The 20,045-nt window shown below is 33.5% G+C and overlaps 1 protein-coding gene across 2 annotated transcripts; it reads right to left on the reverse strand.

Annotated features, from left to right (window-relative positions):
• Nucleotides 1-11,041: 11,041 nt before the first annotated feature.
• LOC113508474 (facilitated trehalose transporter Tret1-like) lies at nucleotides 11,042-19,451 on the reverse strand. Of its 2 annotated transcripts, XM_026891540.1 has the most exons (3): nucleotides 19,129-19,451; nucleotides 13,515-13,644; nucleotides 11,042-13,301 (listed from the first exon to the last, which is right to left on the reverse strand). In XM_026891540.1, exons 1-3 carry the CDS (start codon nucleotides 19,288-19,290, stop codon nucleotides 12,049-12,051), a joined length of 1,545 nt encoding a protein of 514 aa, XP_026747341.1. In that variant the 5' UTR covers nucleotides 19,291-19,451; the 3' UTR covers nucleotides 11,042-12,048. The 2 variants fall into 2 exon arrangements, with proteins under 2 accessions (XP_026747341.1, XP_026747343.1); XM_026891542.1 differs by lacking the exon at nucleotides 19,129-19,451 and having other exon boundaries at nucleotides 13,519-13,604.
• Nucleotides 19,452-20,045: the final 594 nt, after the last annotated feature.

Here is a 20,045-nt window from a genome sequence, read left to right on the forward strand (position 1 = left end):
TCGTTTCTTGTTTCTATTTGCTTCAGTATTATTTTCGACAAGTTTGCTAGATTGTTGAATAAATAAAGTGGAAAAATATTTACTCAGAAGATTCCTTGTCAAACTTTTCTAATAACCCAAAAGATATAAAAATACAGGAGCCATACAATGTTTATAGAGCAAAATTTGCTATGATATCATTTTTACGAACTATTTATAACAATACTTGTCATTTGTCAAAATTACCAATAGGAAGTAGAAGAAACCTAAATAAGCAGTATCAAAACAGACGAACAAGAAAGCAAAACAACGACCATAAGACATAAAGAGGCTTAGCTTAAGCCAAAAGCCAATTCCTTCCAAAAAAAAAGATCTAAAAGCCAGATTTAAGAAACGCTACAAATCTTTTCGTGTTTCCGACATGGGCCAGATTGTTCAGATAGACAGTGAAATTACGCCGAGTTCCCGCCAACACGACGACGCCATACGGCATGCGCAGTGCCACCATCTGGCGAACAACTCAGACTACAGATTCAACAAAAACTACAAATTAGCTGAGGAAAAAGTTTGAGTCACGGTGGCATATGCTTTTGTTTGTTCATAATTAGTTTAATTCGATTGATGTAAAGCAAAACACATGGTTACGTGAAAACACGGCTGTTCTCGGGCTGTTGAATACTTATTTTATCCAATAAACCTGCCTAGGAATCCTTTCCATGAAATTTTAACAGCGATTCCTTCTGAATTCGATTGATGATGTATCTGCTAGGAGCTCCAGTGTAATGTTACATAGCTAGAAAGTCCTAATTTTAATGTAATCTACAAGAAACGAGGTTAATTCATTACAATTCTGTCACAAACTTTAATCACTTTCCAAAAGGCTGATCAATTTATGTATTGTTTCTTATGGCTACTATTCATAGCTTACCTTAGTAGACCAAATACTATCAACCATTTAATTATAACAACGCTTGTTCAGTATTGAGTAACATATAATTGTTATGATCAGAATATCAGAAATCGGTGGCTAATATTCTAAAAAAAATACACAATCAACTTTGATCAATACATAATTTATTTTATAAAAAAAAATATTGAAGGTTCCGTCGCATAGGCTCGTTGATACTCCAATAATAAACATTACATCATGCGGAAATTGTACCAGTATTGAAAACTATAGATTTTAAATTAAAATGAACCAACCAATAGGTAGATTTCTGACAATAGCTCATTTAAAAACCTGAATATAATTATCATATTTGCGTACTATTAATCTAAATAGTTATATAATTTTATTAACAATTCCATTAGGGTTGCTTTTATAAATGATCGAGATTTTAGCATTAATTTTTAAGTATCGTTGGGGTTGTTAAATGTATGCCAGGCAGTGCCATATGTATTAAGTGAGACCCAATTACAGGTCCGAAAATAGAATAGAGTCATGTGTCGTTACGGAAGAAAGCTATCCGGTGTAACATGCAGCGTGATGGTGGATTTTACTTACATATATTATAAGATGCCATTAAAACTTAGAAGAAAGTAGAGTATAGAGAATGTGATCTATTTTATACGAATTTTGTTTAGTCGCCTTTGATATCTTCTAATATATAAAATTCCCGCGTCACGATGTTAGTTACCGTACTCCTCCGAAACGGCTTAACCGATTTTTACCAAATTTTATATGCGTATTCTGTAGGTCTGAGAATAGAACAACATCTATTTTTCATACCCCTAAGTGTTAAGGGTTGCTGACACTAAAAAAAAATATTTTATTTTTTGGACAAAATAGTTTGTTTTTATTTTTTTATAATGTGGCATTAAAACTACATACAACTAGAAATAAAAATCGGCAAAACAACGTTTGCTGGGTCAGCTAGTATATGTATATATATTGTTGCTTTCCCATAATTGATTTTGGTCTTGGTTTTCTTTTGCATCTGTATCATCTGTATGTTAAGTAATTTTGTCGTCAAATCATGGAATTACGAAGTAATTCTTTTAACTTAGTTTTTACTTGTCAATTGCTAGAAGTCAAGCTCTGCCAAGTAAATGCAGAGAGTAAATAATATTCCAGTTTATAAAATCCAGAGCCCGACTTTGAATGATTAAAAAAGAGTACATTTCACTTCCAAAAGCAGTACTTTTTCTACGTTGGGATCAAGCAACTCGTACAAAGCTTAGCCATGTTAACTATCAAACAAAGACAGCATCTTAACAGTCGTACTATGATGAGTTCATATGAATAAATAATTATAAGTAATCAGTATAGTAACTGACCTCGATAGAAATGACCTCCAATCGTATTTTCTACTAGTAACATTATTTGTTAAATAAACAAGTGTACAATTTTCCCTTTATATATACTTACTTATTGCGAATAATTACCGAGTTAATTGTATTTTAATGAAAGTATACGAGTAGTATGTGAATTAATTCAACAAATTACAATTTTCAGTCACGTACGCACATATTGCCGTGAACCCATTGTAATAGTGTATTGAAGTAAAGACTTGGAATTTGATCATACCTATATGTTACCAATAGATAGTATATTCTTCATATTTGCTATTTCGGGGGACCGCAAAATATGGAGGAAAGTATTATATCAGATGGGACAGTCGCGCATAATTACGCCTGGTTCGATCTGCTCTGCCAAAGCAAGACCTACGTCACCGACGAATGGCACAACCTATGATGATGATTTACCTCTAAAAGAATTATTATTATAGTATTAAAAGAGCAGGTCTACAAAGTAAAGTGCGCTATCACAACACAATATATCAGTTTAAGTCGTCTCGGTATGCCCCTAGACATTTCTATTTCTTTGGGTGAAATCTCTATTTTTTCAATAATATATATGACATCATATTCGCAATCAAAGTCTCATTTCATCGAGTGTAGTTTCTTCATCCTATTACTTATCGCAAAAATACATAAATCATTCGTACTAATAAATAATAAATAATAAATCATAATTTATACAATAGCTTCTGGTTTTTACTCTAGCATAAAAGTGACGAGTGCTCATCAATCAATAATATGTATAAATATGGATTTCCTTTGTGTCCTGATAAGTCACAATTAATTAATTGTAAATGTCATTTGAATAGTATAAAATAATTATCAAAGGACATTTATTACCCATCCTGTAGAAATTACGTTTGGATTTCACAAATGAATCATAATTTCAGAATGCTTTAAATTCGCTAGAGGGTGACTGACAGTCGGACGGATGGACAGACGGTGGGCCCTTAAATAGAGATCCATCTTTACTCCTTAGATACGGAACCGTAAGAATGGGTTTAAAATTATTGACACGTTTTTGTATCCAGTTATATAATTTTGCTAGACCCCCAATAACGATATTATTAAATATTATTCATTGTGATATCATATTGTTTTATAATCATAAATCGTCTTTATGAGTATTGAATTGGAGCGATAGGTTAAATGTTTCTGATTGCATGTTTAAATAATTAAATTATTATTCGTTAACATTGCTGTGGGTATTTGTAATTATTGACAACACTTTCATTGTTGTCAATAATTACAAATAATACTAACTGTGCTCATTACAATTGTATCGTGCAATATCCCAATTAAATCGAGTAATTAAGAGATTTTCAATTATACACCGTTATTATGTCTCACGAAAGTTGTTATCCATAATTATTTTCAAATAGTTGCGCCCACGGTGATACCCACAGTTTAATAGATAGGTACACAATTTATTACCTTCATACATTTCTCTTTTTTAACCTTCCTCCACATCGCATCATTATCCTCATTGCTGTAGACCGTAATTACTTCTTTTAAATTTTTCAACGTATTTTGGTAAAAAATTAGCGATGTCCCTGAAATGGCAGTAAATATGATAGATGAAATAGGATAGAACAAAGAAACGAGCAATTATTTGCGCATATATAAGTAACAAGCATATCAACATTCGTCTTTGTAAACCCCAGCACAAGAAGACGATTGTTATAAACTTGGCGTGTCCAGTCTATCTGTCTGTTGCATCATAGCTCCCGAATAGATGGAGCGATTTCAATTTAGTTTTGCATCAAAGGAGAATTTTAAAGTGTGGAGTGAAGCCATTAAAAAGTTATGGGGCTGAAAGTTTTACCGTTGGGGGTCTTTAATTTTTATCTTTTTAATGCAAGCATGATATTATTATGAACCCCTGCGCCGGAATCACGGCCAGCATACCGCACATGTCAGCAACTGCATGTCAACCTTACTTCCTATAGACACAGGCACGTGTTTCAATAAACAACCACTGAACGTGAACGCTACGCTTTATAAACAAGTTTTAGGCTTAACCTTCAAGTCTAATTACATATTAATTAACAGCCGGTATGACAATGTTTTGATAACGAAACTTTTTTGTTAGATGATAGTTTGTTTCGAAATTATTTCATTATCATGTTGCTTAGAAATGTTTCAAATATTGAAAATCAAAGAAATGGTTTTCATCATCAATTTGCTGTACATTGTAGTTAAACACACTATTTTTTTTGTCTTTCCTCCTCAAATCATTGAACTTTCGTACTTTGTATGTTGGCGACCATACGCCTATAGTAAACAGCAATTCGCATTTTTCACAATAATTAAATAACTGAAATTAGATAATAAGTACAATTAATAGGTTAAATGTTAGTTTATAATCAGAGGAATGTTTCATAATAATTCACTGTTCACTGGTAAACAGTTGCTTAATAGATTATTATATTGGTCAATACCGATTAGACCTAATAATACAAACAATTGCAAATTATGATGAAATTTCGCATCGCGAACTTCTGTTAAAAATTTAAAAGGGTAATAAACTTTAACCTTGACATTAAGGAAACTTGTTGACTGTCCTTTTGGTTAGAAAAACCTGTCAAAACATCACGTGACTCTATATCAGCTGATCCAATTGTTGCAATGAAAACTGAATAAATTTATTTGAAATTGTCGAGTGTAAGTAGGTAAAGAAGGTTAGTGTACAATTTTCAATTTTATTTACATACTAACAAAAGCTACAGTTCGACACCAATATCACAATACCTTTATAGCTTTTTAAAACTCCTTAACATTTGAAGATGGCCTTCAAGCATCTAGAATTTAAATTAAAAAAAAATCGTGACGCACTGCGGTAGCAAATAATTCCATTTGGGTATCATATCTCGAATGGAATATTTAGTTAATATTTACTGTAAACGTGACACATAATCTAATGAGTCCAGATAAGAGAGACCCAGTCAAGTGATGGACGTGTCTTCGAAACCCAGATGCTCTGATGAATTTATTAGTTCTAAGAGTAGCTCCAATAGGGTAATTGACCAAATCTAATAACAAAAATCTGTTTATTGCGGCAGACAGAATTAAAAAAAAATATTGGATACGTATTTTTCATTTTAATAACTTCATTACAAAATTAGGAAGATAAAAACACTGAAGTATTGTAGTTTTTGCTACAAACATCAGTATAAAAAGTGACGTCACAAGACACGAGATTTCAAATCACTGTAAACTCTTAATTTTTTAAACAAAGTTCAAAATCTAGCCTTTTGCATAAAATTTACGTCTCACAACGTAAGGGTCCAAACACTTCTCTGAAACAGCGATTTTTATAAAATTTTGAATGCATATGCCGGGTAAGCTAGTAATATCTCTGAACGAGTTCTTAATCACAAAATGGATCTTTGGCATTATTACAAAAGGAGATCATTAATTTTCCAAATACGACGTGTTTATCCAAAGATTCACTGATTAGTAATCTCGAGGTGGGTTCAAAGACCTGGTAAGCACTAATGTGACATTCTAATGTTGTTTGTGTTTCATTAACCTATTAATTGAACTAAGGTTATAGGTTATAAGGTTAAAGTATAGTAAGATTTGCAAATTTTAAGAAATGTGATTTCCCTGTCTTCAAAGGAAAGAAATAATATTGCAAGGCTTGAATTATTCTCGCTCTTTCTAGTGATAGAAATTGATCTTAAATGGAAAATTGATAATGTTTTCCTATTCACTTTTTATTAGGCTTGTAATACATTTAACCTACTTGCGTAATGGCGAAAGAGGATGCATTCACCATAAAACGAAAGACGTGAAATTAGAACACATGTCTTAGTTTTAAATGCAAGGAGTTTCTAATTTACTTTGTTTTAAAACTGATGTGTCATTGTGAGTATGTATTAATCATGCATATTTACAAATGAGTAGTCATTTGTTTTCAACTCATTCGAAATGAAATCACTTCCATATCAAACTTGATACAATGTGCATCTGCTTTGAATATGGGACTTTTGAGTTTGCGGAAGCGAGACGGCGCTAATTTCGGCATAGTACCATCTCGCTTCTACAACAGAAGCAGGCGTACTGGTAGAGTTGATAGTACAGGCATTGACACAATTGTCAATACTGCATGAATCATTGAATAAGAGATAAATGTTGCAGACATGTGTAATAGTAAATAAAATATCAGTGATGCATCGTCTGATAATACAGTGCACGTAACCTTACCCCTAACAGCTAACATGTGTTGCCGGTAATTGCCACTTGTTTGACTTTGTCTATCTCGCCTTTAGTAAATATAATTACTATTGATTCTATAATTGTTGTGTATATAAGAGACAATGAATTCGTAGTGGAACAGAATAAATGGTATTTTATTGTATCGTACGGCTGATATGCAACCTGGGTTCCGTTGGCCTCTGAGGTGTCTTTACTTACGTCTGAAAAATGTCACCTGCCTTTACCGTTTTAACTAGTTATAATAACGTTGTCATAGTAACATTAATTTAAAGAGTTATTATTGTGTGCCGGGATCTGAACCAAAAACCTTTCAGAGACAGTAATAATTTGGATAAGTAGGTACTGAGTAAATTAATGAAAAGTTATCACACTTCAATGAATAACACGGAATCTGGCTCTGTTCAAAAAGACCCCTAAAACTTGTCAACATGTCACCGCCATTTTTGTTCTTCCTTATATACCTATATTTTACCTTAATAAGATGATAGTGATTCAAGCGTCTAATATTCAGGTAAATTTGCCAAGATTAGTCTCTTATCTGTACCGTTTAGGTGCTATAAACAAGTTTAAGAAGGACGAGTTTTACGACGTTTGTCTTAACACCTTGTATATTATAATAAATGTTAAAATTAGTCATGTTCTGGAAAACAACTCACTTTTCAAATATACTTTTAACATTCCTTTGTGATGAAAGCATTAGACAAATACTTAGTAACAGTTAAACAAACTCAATGGGGTTGTGTCTTTGATGAACAGTTTCAATATTAGATCAACTCTATGTCATGGCATTGTCATGCAATGAAAAATACGTGTAAATTTCAACTAAAACGAGAAAAATCCGGCCGAATACGTGAATAAAGAACTTAATTAATAAAAACTTCTAAAATATATACCACACAATTTACAATGAAATTAAATGTATGCGGTGTAGAGGTGCAACAGTGACCTTAACGTTAATTATATTTTACAGACAACTTTTTAATGGGCAGGAAAGATAAAATTATAGAGAGACACTACTGGTATACTATAAATTGTAAATAACGTAAAGTAAAAATCGTATCGTATAATAAATATTGACAAATTGGACATTGATCGATTTCCTAATATTAGCTTCAATGTTAAACAGTTATCTGGCTATCTAAATCCCCTAATGATATCAAAATCTAACTAGATCACGTTTGATGTTATCAGTGAAAGTTATGTAATTTTAAGGTGACATTGAAGAAATAAAAGACGTTAAAATACACTAAGAATTTTAAGTATAGTATAGTAAAAGGTAAACTATTCCGATCCTTTAAACTCGCTCAACAAACAGAGGGTTATTTTTACGATTTCGCTTTCATTATTACCGGTAACAACTCCTCCCACTTAGAAGGGTTCAATAAAATACTAGACAAGTTTTTTTTCTATCTATTCCATTTCTAATTGACAGCACGTGCATGGCTTCCGCTCAGCCACGTGTCCTATTGTAAATTATTAAAATATTCGTTCTGCTTGAACTCGATCGTGCCCTTTAATGTTGATATGATATGCAAGCACCACAAAACGGGATAAAATAAACTAAAGCACAGGAACTACTTGACATGAAAATAAAGGCAATTTGTTGATGCATGCATAACTTTAGAGTTAGGTAATGGTGGGGTTGTTATTGGCCTTTTTTAAATTACGTCGAACAACTGGCAGCTAATAATCTGCATTTGAATATGGAATCCATCAATCGAATGTAGGCGTATGTCATTATCGTAAGGGCTGCATCAACCGCACATGTTCATTAACAAGTTCCTCACACTTTACTTCATAAACACTCAAGCTCTATAAATAGCAGCCACTCTCCAGATGTCTTCCTAGTAGTTTTTTGTCCGGGAACATGTCGCGTACCAACGTGGGAACCTGAATTGGAAAAAAATCTTCGCAGATGTAGCGAATCTTATACTACACCACGTGGCATACAGGAAGAGTCGATAATTAAAGATGGTGGCGCGTGCTGACACTTGTGTTCGACTTACGACTTAACCTTCGTTACCCGACTGTGAAATTGACCCTGTGTTTTTACTGCGGGGTGCATCGATGGACACCCTCACACTAAACGTCTTACATCAATTCATTAGTTCCGCTTTGTGGGTAGAAAGTAGAACAATGAAAACTCTTCCGATATAATTAAATTACATAATAATGATATATAACGTGACTGCAACTGCAATGCACGTATGTTTGAACACTGCCTAATCCAAATAAAGACTTTTTGGTCGGGTTTCTTCGTTTCGGTAAATGCCGTAAATATTCAATGTTATCTAGCGGCTTTGAATATCTTTATTGTGTGGTAAGTAAAGCATAATTTAACGTCAAACGTGTACGATAAAAATTACCGTAAAGATAAGAATGTAAATACTGAACGCAAACTCATTAATATGTGTATGATGTTATTTTAACATGGACACTTAACTAAATTCAGAGTCTAACGCTTTTTGAAAATTACATAATATTGAACTTAATTATTACTTGTAATTAAAATTACTGATTCCAACCTAATTTTTTTTGGGACCAATAAGCACTTATTTCACGCAAAATCAGATCGCCTAGTACGAAGTTCTCAGGTTACAAACAAAATCGAGACGAATTGATAACCTCCTCCTTTTCGAAGTTGGTTAAAAAATAACCTTAATCGCGATAAACAGTAAGTTATAAATGTATTGATTTCATGGATGTATTCTTTAATTATCACACTCCTAAGTGGTTATTGTGTATCTGGAGAATATTTTGTTATGTTATTTTTAAAGTTGGTTAATAATTAATATGTCTTACTATTTTTAATACAAAACATGTACGACCTTCAATTAGTTATTCTTACCCGTAACTCTTTTAACAGTTATCTTGGTGACCACAGCCACTCGGCTATTCACGCAGTCGAGATTACTTTCCTCAATTAGAGTTTATCCAGCAGCACTCATTTGTTTTAAAAAAATGTACCCTGAACTCCTGAACCCCCTTTGTAGGTTGTATTTGGTCCGTTCAACGCATGAGAGACCACACCAAAAATCACGGAACGGAATTAGACGAAACTTTATATACAGATAGTTTATAACCAGGATAATTCATCCCGATTTTTTGTTCCCATGGGATTATCTTCGATTTCTAGAGGGTGGGAACGTGGGCAAAAGCTAGTTAATAATATTAGTTACATGACTAATTTTCAGAATTCATGTAAATTCACTACATAGTCACATTTGTAACAAACTACGTTAATTGAAAATGCAGCATGCTACTACATTGTTTGAAAAATGCACGTTTTTAAGCCAATTCCGAGTACAGCTAATATGTGTAAATACGCTTAATCATTTGATTTATTTGTCTTTCCCTATCTAGAGTTAACTTAAAGTACATAATGCTAATGCAGGCGTCACAATGTGATAGCTAACATTACGCATGACGAGTGCTCAGCTATCTTTTATTTACACGATAATTATGTTGGTGAAGAGTTATCAGAAATTTTATAAAATGTAATTTCTCTGAAAAAAATAACAGACACTCGGCGTTTTGTTTATTAATTTGTGTTCCTTCCCTTTCCTTGTTCCTTTCCTTCTGAGTTCCTCTTTTCTCTTAAATCTTATAATAATGAAGAAACGATAATTTTAATATGCATTTTCGCATGATTTCATGTTTTACTTCAGGGACGCCTGATACGTAATGAATTGCTATGCATCACCGCGCAACGACTAAATGTGGGATACATTGTACGGCGGTTCAGGTTTAGTCAGTACAAGTCTGACACTACCCGCTTTCTCCCCCGAGGAGGTAGATGCCTACAAAGTTACCCCTCTACTAACCAAAAACAGGGACTCCGACGTCTAAGGTTCAAAATTGATTTTAAATTAACCTCATTTTTACCAAGCAAAACTTCGTGTATGTTATCCAACCGACGAAGTAAATAGATTCTTATTTTTCACAGCCAATCGCCTACCCTATTTACAAACAATAGCTACGTCAATACTAAACGGTTACTTAGCAATGTAAAAAGTATAGGTACAAAAACTTTTATCAGACTCGCAATTATTGTGAAATCATTATATGCCAATGAACTATTGACATGTTGCACAATCGATCGTGTAGTTATACAAGCTTATTTTGATATTATTTAAGAGTTTAAGTAAGACACAAATATTGTCTAAAGCAGATACTTTAGTCTTTAAGTTAGTGAAATAGTTTTAAGATAAGGAAATGTATATTACAGGTAAGGCGGGAAGACTTGGTCTAATGAGAGACTACGATGTCTAAATCTGAATACCGATGGTGCACTTCAACGGATATAGCAAGGTCTCGCTTTGATGGCAACTTTTCTAGCGGGAATGATAGAGTGCTACCGTTTTGTAGCTCTCCTTGCACAATATAAAAATACAGTTGCTTTGCAAGTTTACGTTAAAAGCCTTATTGTTTAATGAAATAAAGACCAAATAGGGTATAATATATTTCGTGTTAGTTAAATTATTACGACAAACATCTAAGTTTACGATAATATCATGTCTAACGAAATAAAACAATTAAATGTGTTGGCAGTAATTTAATATCCAATTTATCTAACAGTAAAAAGTAGCATTAATTACTCGTTTGTTTTCAGGTCCTTTAATTTAATAATCTCACCCCTGTTCTCGGGAGGCAGTATTCAGAAAATTGTTCTTCGTTAAGTTGCCTGTTTTGGTTGTAATTGCTTGACCACAAAGGGAACTACTAAACACTAGAGACTACTCTAAACATAGTTTACTGAGGCAATCACAAAACAAACAAACCACCGATATCTTAAATATCTAATTAAGCTAACTAAATCACATTAATACATAGTATTCATTTGCTATTACATAATTTAAAATTGTTATCTTATTAATTAATGTACAAAATTCTTAATGTGCATGGTAATTTTAAAGGTTTATTATTTAACAAAACTTTCACATAAATATTACATACCAGATTTTGATTAGTTGTAAAATATGAAGATAAGCATCATACATTTTTCACAAAACTTTATTTTGTTTTCATTCTTTGACAAGAAAATATATTCGTGAGTGTAAACGAATTCAACGTGTTTCGAGACAAAAATATGTTTTGATTTGACCAGTCACGTTTGTTATCTGTCCGTGATCACCATTGTGAAGGTTAGACTAAATTAAATCAATAATTTAAAGTAAAATAAAATGTATTTGGAAATGATCTTGTCTTGGACTCTTGTATTAACGATACCTACTTGTTTTGAACACACAAACAAATTTAAGATTGAACAAACAGGTAGCTAGCTGAACAATCAGGTTGTGTCGCAGCTTAACGGCGGCCTATGTCCACCAGTGGACCTCAATAGACTCAATTGATAACAGCCATGCACATTACTACTGACACGTTTACATTAAAATACTTTTCCAAAAGCATAAATAACTATAAACTAAGCATAAATAGTCCTCTTTTATTTTCTCGTTTATTCAGAGACATCTGAACAATGACATCAAAGAGATCACAATCACACTTATATGAGCAATTTCCTATTACGATAATTTCATATTCCGACTAAATGTTAGCGGCATCTTTCTTGCTCTCCTTTTTCTTACCGTACCTAAAGTGTTCCTCGATTTGCAGTAAAGTCTTGTCTTTCGTTTCAGGGAGGCAGAAGTACAAGAATACAGTGCCACAGAAAGTAGAAATACCATAGAATAGATAAGTTCCATGGTGACCTATACTCAAGAACATGGCGGGCGCTGATTTCACTACTGCGAAGAATGCAATAGATGTCATCATTACACTGATACCTGAACACAATCCCTTCGTTTCAACAGCAAACAGTTCACCAACCATATTCCATGGTAGAGGAGATATACCTAAGTTAGATACAATAATGTAGAATCCCATTAAACCTAGAGATATAAATGGTGACAAGTATTTGATGACACCAGTGTTAAATAGATATAAGTACAAGGCTAAAGCGATCAGGGACAATGATGTGAAGACACCACTGAATACGGCTAATGGCCTTCTGCCTGATCTTCTGAGTAATAAACAAGCCGCTCCTAGAGACACACATCGCAGTACATCTATACTTAACATAGCGGCGTAAGTGTAAGAGCTGTTGGATCCACTACCAAGAAGCTCTTCAACCATATCCGTGGTATACGCACATATTACGTTCACTCCACAGAGTTGCGTTATTACAAAGAACACTGTCATAATACCTAAAGGTTTCAAGAACTCTGGCTTTTTGATATTCGCTGATAGAATCTGCATTTTACTCAAATTCCTGTTCTTCGATGCTATATCAGCAAGCATCTTGTCTAATTCTGTTTTCATTTCTTGACTTTTTCCTCTGTACCATTGATATGAGATAACACATTCGTCGATTCTGTTTCTGGAAGCCAACCACGCTGGCGATTCGGGAGCATAGTAGAGTATGATACCACCAATTAAGGGGAAGAATCCACATAGCAAGGAAGCTAAGCTCCAGTGGAATAAGGTACCAAACAAATGTGACATAAAGACTCCTACGGCAATTCCCAAAGATAAGGCAGCAAGAAACAGTCCTCTATGAACTGGGGCACTTATTTCTCCCACATACACCGGACCTAGAGGTCCAAGCCATCCTTGACACAGACCCGTGATGAATCTTCCTAACAATATTAACTGCATCACGTTGTTTGAAAATCCGATGATCAGCCATCCAGTGACGAATGTTGCTGATAGTAATAAACTGGACAGTCGTCTTCCAAACCTGTCCATTAAATATCCAGACATCAGGTTACCGAAGAACAGAGCGAGAGAAGATATGGCAGCTGAAAAAAAAATCACGATTAGATCTTGTTTAAAGGGCCTACTGTTACCTCTGAAATTAATATTATTGTTGTCGTAAAAGCGTGATGGCGCATTACTCTATGTACAGAGGCATCTTGCTTCCACAACCTTAACAATATTACTTTACGAGTGGGTTTGGGGTTTGGGGGTAGATTATCAGTTGGTTCGTTATTACTTAGTTGATTGGTACACACCTACCCATGATACCAGTTCTATTGAGAACTTTTGTGTACCCTGTTGTAGCTGAGGAATTAGGATTGCGGAAATGCCCGATGTAGAGCCAGCACCGAGGGTCATCATGAATACTCCGAATGAGATGAGTGCCTGAAAATAAAATTCTTTTTGAAATGGTTGATCGCAGAATATATGTATGTACGTTTTGAAATAGCTGATTTATTTGAAGTTTTTGGGGTCCTATCGAACTTTACGATGAAGATTGTGCTTCGCGATGAGCATTGCTCTAAAGGCCTATTACATTACGGAGCCCATTAGAGCTGATGCCTGCCGGAATAGCCGGATTGTCCGAAAGGATTACCACGGCCCCAGAGCATAGGTAAAGAAAGGAACATGGGTAGGTTTCAGTCAGTAAAAGTCTGACTCTTCTTACCGCATGACCCAAAGCAGAAAGAGTCATTTGATGATTTGCCACTCAAAAAAAGAGGGATTTGAGAGTGTTTCATTACAGCAATTGAATCAATTGGTTTATGCTACTGTACACGAATTAGTATAAAATCAATAAGTGATCAATCTTAATCAATTGGTTATTAAATTAAGTAAACGGTATTTAAAGCCATATTTATGTTCTTGTTGCATTTAGTTTACTACTATCAATACACATGCGTAAGTAACATAAAATACATTGTAACAGAATTTTGAACTTTACACACAATGTTGACATACACGTGTTTACATTTCCTACGTTATTGTAATAGTAAACAAAACATGCATTAGATTAATTACGTAAGTTTATCTAATTTTCATAGTCTCAACAGATAATGTGAAATACCATGTTATGTATTTCTAGGCAGGCTTTATAATCGTCACTGATCTATTTAAAGACCTACAAACACCAAAACATTTGAAGTGTGTAAAAAAACAAAATCATCAACATTTGACGATTCTTCTTCAACAACGTAAAAAATACGTCACGGTGAAAATCCTAAAATTCATTTTATCTTTAAAATACAAAATGACGCCTGACACTGTAATCCCTTTACAACCCAAAACTGTTATCAACAAGAACGTTGATATTGAACCTGCAATTGTACAGAATTCAGTTTTCCTTAAATATTTAATCGGTACGGTTTCACTGTAATACGAATATCATTTGATAAAAACATCAAAAGCATTTATAACAGTCATAAATAAGATAGTTAATCAAAACCATTTAGGAAATGCAGCAATCGGCAATGTTTACCGTCATGCACGCAGTTGTACGTACTAATTCAATAACTGCTGTACCACTAATCACTATTAATAATAATTAGGCTAGATATTGTCCAAATAACAACTATTTTCTGTATAAATTTTATTCGAAAATGGAATTTGGCCAGACACGTTTGTCACTTGTCCGATAACTCGCCGAAGTATGTATCCAGTGGGTTCTATCTAGAAAGGAAGACGATCCCGAATAAGATGGACATCACAATTACTTGACGAAAAAACACCGTAAAGACATAAACCTTAAAGTGTAGGATAGAATGGAGGCCTTGACGTAGCACGGTTTTGGTTTCGTCTGTAAGAGTCCCCAAGGAAGTGGCTGTCCATAAACAAAAAAAATATCCTAAAATAGGGCAGAAATCGCTTAACATTAAAAAAAACAAATATGAACAAGATTGGCTATCAATGCTCCAACATTCCCTTTATGGAAGGAGGCCTGTTCTTTAACATTTATAAACTGGTACAATTATTAAATACGAAATAGTGTGATATTTTTTTTTTATATAATTTTAATTAACTTCTAAATGCGGATATTTGTACATGACTCGATTCACACTTGACCTTTCAGAAAATTCTCACGTGTGCACAGGCATAAAAGCGTCAAAAAGTCTTTAGATAAAACAGATAACGCTGATATTACTTAATATATATATATATATGAAATTTGAACGTTCATTCCATTATCATAAGAATTAAAATCGTATGTTTATTCGAATTTATTCCAAGTTGTTCTCTTGGCAGGAAGCCAAGAGAACAACTTGGAATCGTAGTTGGGTGATGCAATAGTATAGAATGGTTACCGGAATCGCCCGACTAGTTTCGGACTCGACCGGAGTTCTGATTAAGAACTTTTGAATTAATAAGACAAATCTATACTAATATATAAAGCTAAAGTTTGTTCGATTGTTTGTTTGTTTGAACGCGCTAATCGCAGGAACGGCTGGTTCAAAATAAAAAAAATATTTTTTGTGTTGAATAGACTATTTATCAAGGAAGGCTATAGGTTATATAAAATCACGCTGCGACTAATAGGAGCGAAGATACAATGGAAAATGTGGAAAAAACGGGGAAAATTATTTATCTATGAGGACTTCCGTTGCGTGCGCTGCGAAAACGGTTCAAGATCTTCTAACCACGTGGACGAAGTCGCGGGCAACAGCTAGTAACACAATATATGCGGAGACAGGTTGCACTTCATGGGATCAGTATACGTATAGTTCGTGCTGTATCGACATTAATTTGATTGGGATTAATTGAGTATTTATAGTCCATAATCCATTGAACATCTCTCGTCTCGTGGCTAAGCTATAACCGTATAAGTAAGTCGATCACAGGTGAAGCTACGCTTGACGCGGTTGGTCCGTAGATGGTTGACCATCTTTGTCATAACGGGTTCCTGCGTGTTTCGGAAGGCACGTTAAATTGTGAGTCCCGGCTGTTATTCCTACATCTATTACAGTCGTTACTGGTAGTAAGAAGCTTGAAAAGTCTGACAACCAGTCTAACCAAGGCGTATCGTATAGCCTAGGTAAATGGGTTGAAGAGGTCAGATAGGCAGTCGCCCCTTGTAAAACACTGTTACTCAGCTGAAACCGGTTAGACTGGAAGCCGACCCCAACATAGTTGGGAAAAGACTAGGCCAATGATGAATCCATTGAAAATCATCTGTTATGAGCTAGGATGCAGTACCTACGAAACTTTAACGTTCCTTTGGACCCTAATAGTTAAAGTGTACATAATTATCATAAGTACTATGTGACCGAGTAAGATGTTTTTTATTTTAACCAAACCATTAAAATAATTTTGGAAACAATGAATGGCGCAAATAATAATTTTTGTCCACCGTCCATTTATCGCTCTGATTCAGTGCCGGGCAATACCCCGTTAACCTCGTATCTGCCACGTGTTTTTATTTCAAAAACGTATTTCCAAAACAAAACAAAACACGAAATTTTTGTGGGTCAACATTCTCAAAAGATAAATCATTAGATAAAATGAGTCATTATGAATTAATTAACCGATAACTTACATGTACAAAGTACGCTGATTACGTTGATAATTATTCAAAAAAAAAATCAAAATTAGCAGAAGGCCGATAAATTTTAAAAATAGTTTTGTTTTTAATTCAAGGTCGTTTTCGTCATACAATAAGTGTGTTATAAGTATGCATATAGCGCCTGTTGTCATTCGATTTACTTTTAAATACAATGCAATTATTAGCGAAAAACTCCTTTCTAAAATATTGCAGACTACCTTTTGGCGCCGAAGTGAAAATGAGGATACTCTCCACCAAATAAAACATGAATCCTAAACTTGAGATTTTTTAATTTTATGTAAAACTTCATGTATCAAGGTTAATGACATACGGAACTCTAAAAATGGGATATTTAATCTTTTATTTTACATAATTTAGATAAAAAGAATAAACTGCGTTAACGTGCTCATTTGATCTCTATCTACAAAATATATAAACGTATTCAATATAATTTCACGAGATATACAATAAATAGAAAAAAACAATGTCAAACCGTCTAGTGTGAGCTCATAAATATCAACCTGTCCTAACTTTCACATTTGTTTATTTACAGGTTTGTCAAATTGTATCCATGGTTAAAAAAAAACATCACATTTCTGTTTACAAATTAAAAAGCATCGCATCCAAATTGGTTCTCCCGTTTAAGAGCTACGGTGCCACTGACAGACACAGCAGTCAAACCTTTATCTTCCCTTCTTTTGCGTTGGGATTAAAAATATTATTTTTATAGGAGTAAACTAATAAATTAACAGCTTTAGACCTAAATGTATGCTTATGTTACGAAAATAACCAAGATCTTGGGTCCTATCTTAATATAATTTGCGTGGGATTTGCCGATGTGACCTGTCCTCCAAGAATACCCTAATGTAAATGGACTTTTATGAGATCATCGTACCTACATTGAGCCAATGTTATTTATTTAGTTTATTAAAAAACAAAACTTGATATGTTTTATGAAAATGTGAGAAAAGAAAAACAATAAGAAATTCATTTCCAATGTGGTATTTTAATTTTTCAAACTTCAGACTCCAAAATTTTCTATCACAAGTCCATATATACCTTTTTTCTTGGTAAGGCGGGGGAATCCTTATGGACACCCACTCCCTCGGGGGAGGAAATGGGTAGTGTTAGACTTTTACCAGAGTTTTACTGACTAAACCTGAACCGCCGTGCTACGTCATCCGCGTTTTTGTGTCGGTGTATGGCAATGCGTTGCAATCCTTCATACACAAGCCCATATATACCTACTAATATTAACTAAAAACCTAAAGAAAGTATCTCAACTCTTTTGTATATAATTAGTCAGTCTTTGTATTAATTGAAAAATTACGTGACCGCTATGCTTTAAAAATGCGTTTCATCTAAAAATGAAAATATAAAGTTTAATTTGAATTTGATCATAGATCAAGACATACCTACATTCAAAAAAGTTTTATGTCATTTCTGTATAAATGCAGACTTAAGAATATTTAGAATATCTGTGTGACACGTGTCCGGACTGATATACAATGATAAATAGACAAACCAGTTTGACACGAGTAATCTCGTTGCTAATGTAAATTACTTATCCTTAATGCATTTCATTATATTTTGCTCTTTATTAAATTAGTTTAATGTTTCATTCTAAATCATTATAACTCTATAATTATTTTGGGCGCAGTTTTAAATGTACCTTTGTTCGTAGTTCTAAATAATATAATATTTCAAGATTAACCAACAAATAAAAATGCTACCTTAAATATGTCACTGACTCGTTAGGTTGGTTAATAAAATAAATAAAAACGTATGTATTTATTCGACCTTACGGTGAGTTTCGTCTCTTTCTTTTATTTGCCACCAGAATTATTTTATTTTTGTATGATTAAAATAAGCACCTTAGCGTTTATAAAAATAAATTGGAAAGTAAAAAAGTTGAGAATCGTTTTGTACAGTTTATTGTTTTTTATACTAATTAAACAATAAAGTAAATAGGCACATTAGTAGAAAGATTACTCGTAATGTAATACTGCGAATTTTAATGTTATTTTTTGTCTAAAACCCATTAATTAATAGCAATAAGTAGTGAAAAATTCTTCGCAGTATTAGCATACTTTAAATACTGTAATTATACTAACTTCAGTAATAACTGCATACATAGACCTTCGCAGTGTAAGTACCGGACGCTATATTACATTAACACGCGCTATTCGGGTGAGGGTTAATCATTTTAGAAAATAATTAAAAACAAACCTGTATCCATTGTACAACGGATCGCAAACCTTTTTACAGACACTCAATTACAGAACACTTAAAAAACACTATTTTTTTATATTTTATTGAAATGTTTAACACACCTGTCTCCTAAACGGTGACCGTTGATTTTGATTGACGTACTCATCATTATTTTCGCACAATTCTTTTTCTTTCGTTGATGTTAAATTAACATTAATTTTCTCTAACTCCGCCACGGTTTCGTCACCCATCTCGAAATGTTTTTGTGACACTGCATCGCACATGATTGGAAACAACTTTATGAACCTCCGAACGCTTCGGAGATTGCGTTTTATCTTATCACGCACTCAACTTAACTGTCGCTCTGTATGTATTTAATGTTTTTAATGAGAAATGTAACTGTGGAGTATGCACACTATGCACTATTTAAGTCAGTGTCACTGAACCTCGAACGGATTTACGTGAGATGTACGTTAACATTTTTTTTACACAGATTTGATTTAGATATCGTCGTGAAAAACAATTGAATATCCGAATACAAATAATTCATGATTCAAAAACCAATAGGTTCTAAATCGGTTGTAAATTAAATATGATTATTGAATTTTTGATGTTAATTTGAGAGTTGCGCCTCAGATTACCATTTATTTTAATATTATTAGATCACGTTAATTTAATAAAAAAAAACGACTAATGACGTTAGGCGCCAAAGACAGTCTGAGACCAATGTCGGTTTTACGATGGAGTTTTAAGAGAAACTGGTTCCAAACGAGTTTGAACGACAATAATTTACTATTTTATTACTTTAATTCCAATCTTATTAGTACTTATGGTAACATTGAAATAGGGTTTGACCATGGATCTGTCGATTAACACAGTTACTTATAAATTGATAATTATACTTTGTTATATTGCTACGTAAGGTCTTTATCAAGGCTTAATGCTTAATAGATCTGAAGAGCGTTATTACAATGTTTCAAATAAAACAACAACGAATGTAGGAAAGTCAACGACCTTTACTAGTCAGCTGTCACTTGGA

Source organism: Trichoplusia ni, chromosome 2 (genome assembly GCF_003590095.1).
Source record: "Trichoplusia ni isolate ovarian cell line Hi5 chromosome 2, tn1, whole genome shotgun sequence".
Taxonomy (NCBI): Eukaryota; Metazoa; Arthropoda; class Insecta; order Lepidoptera; family Noctuidae; genus Trichoplusia; species Trichoplusia ni.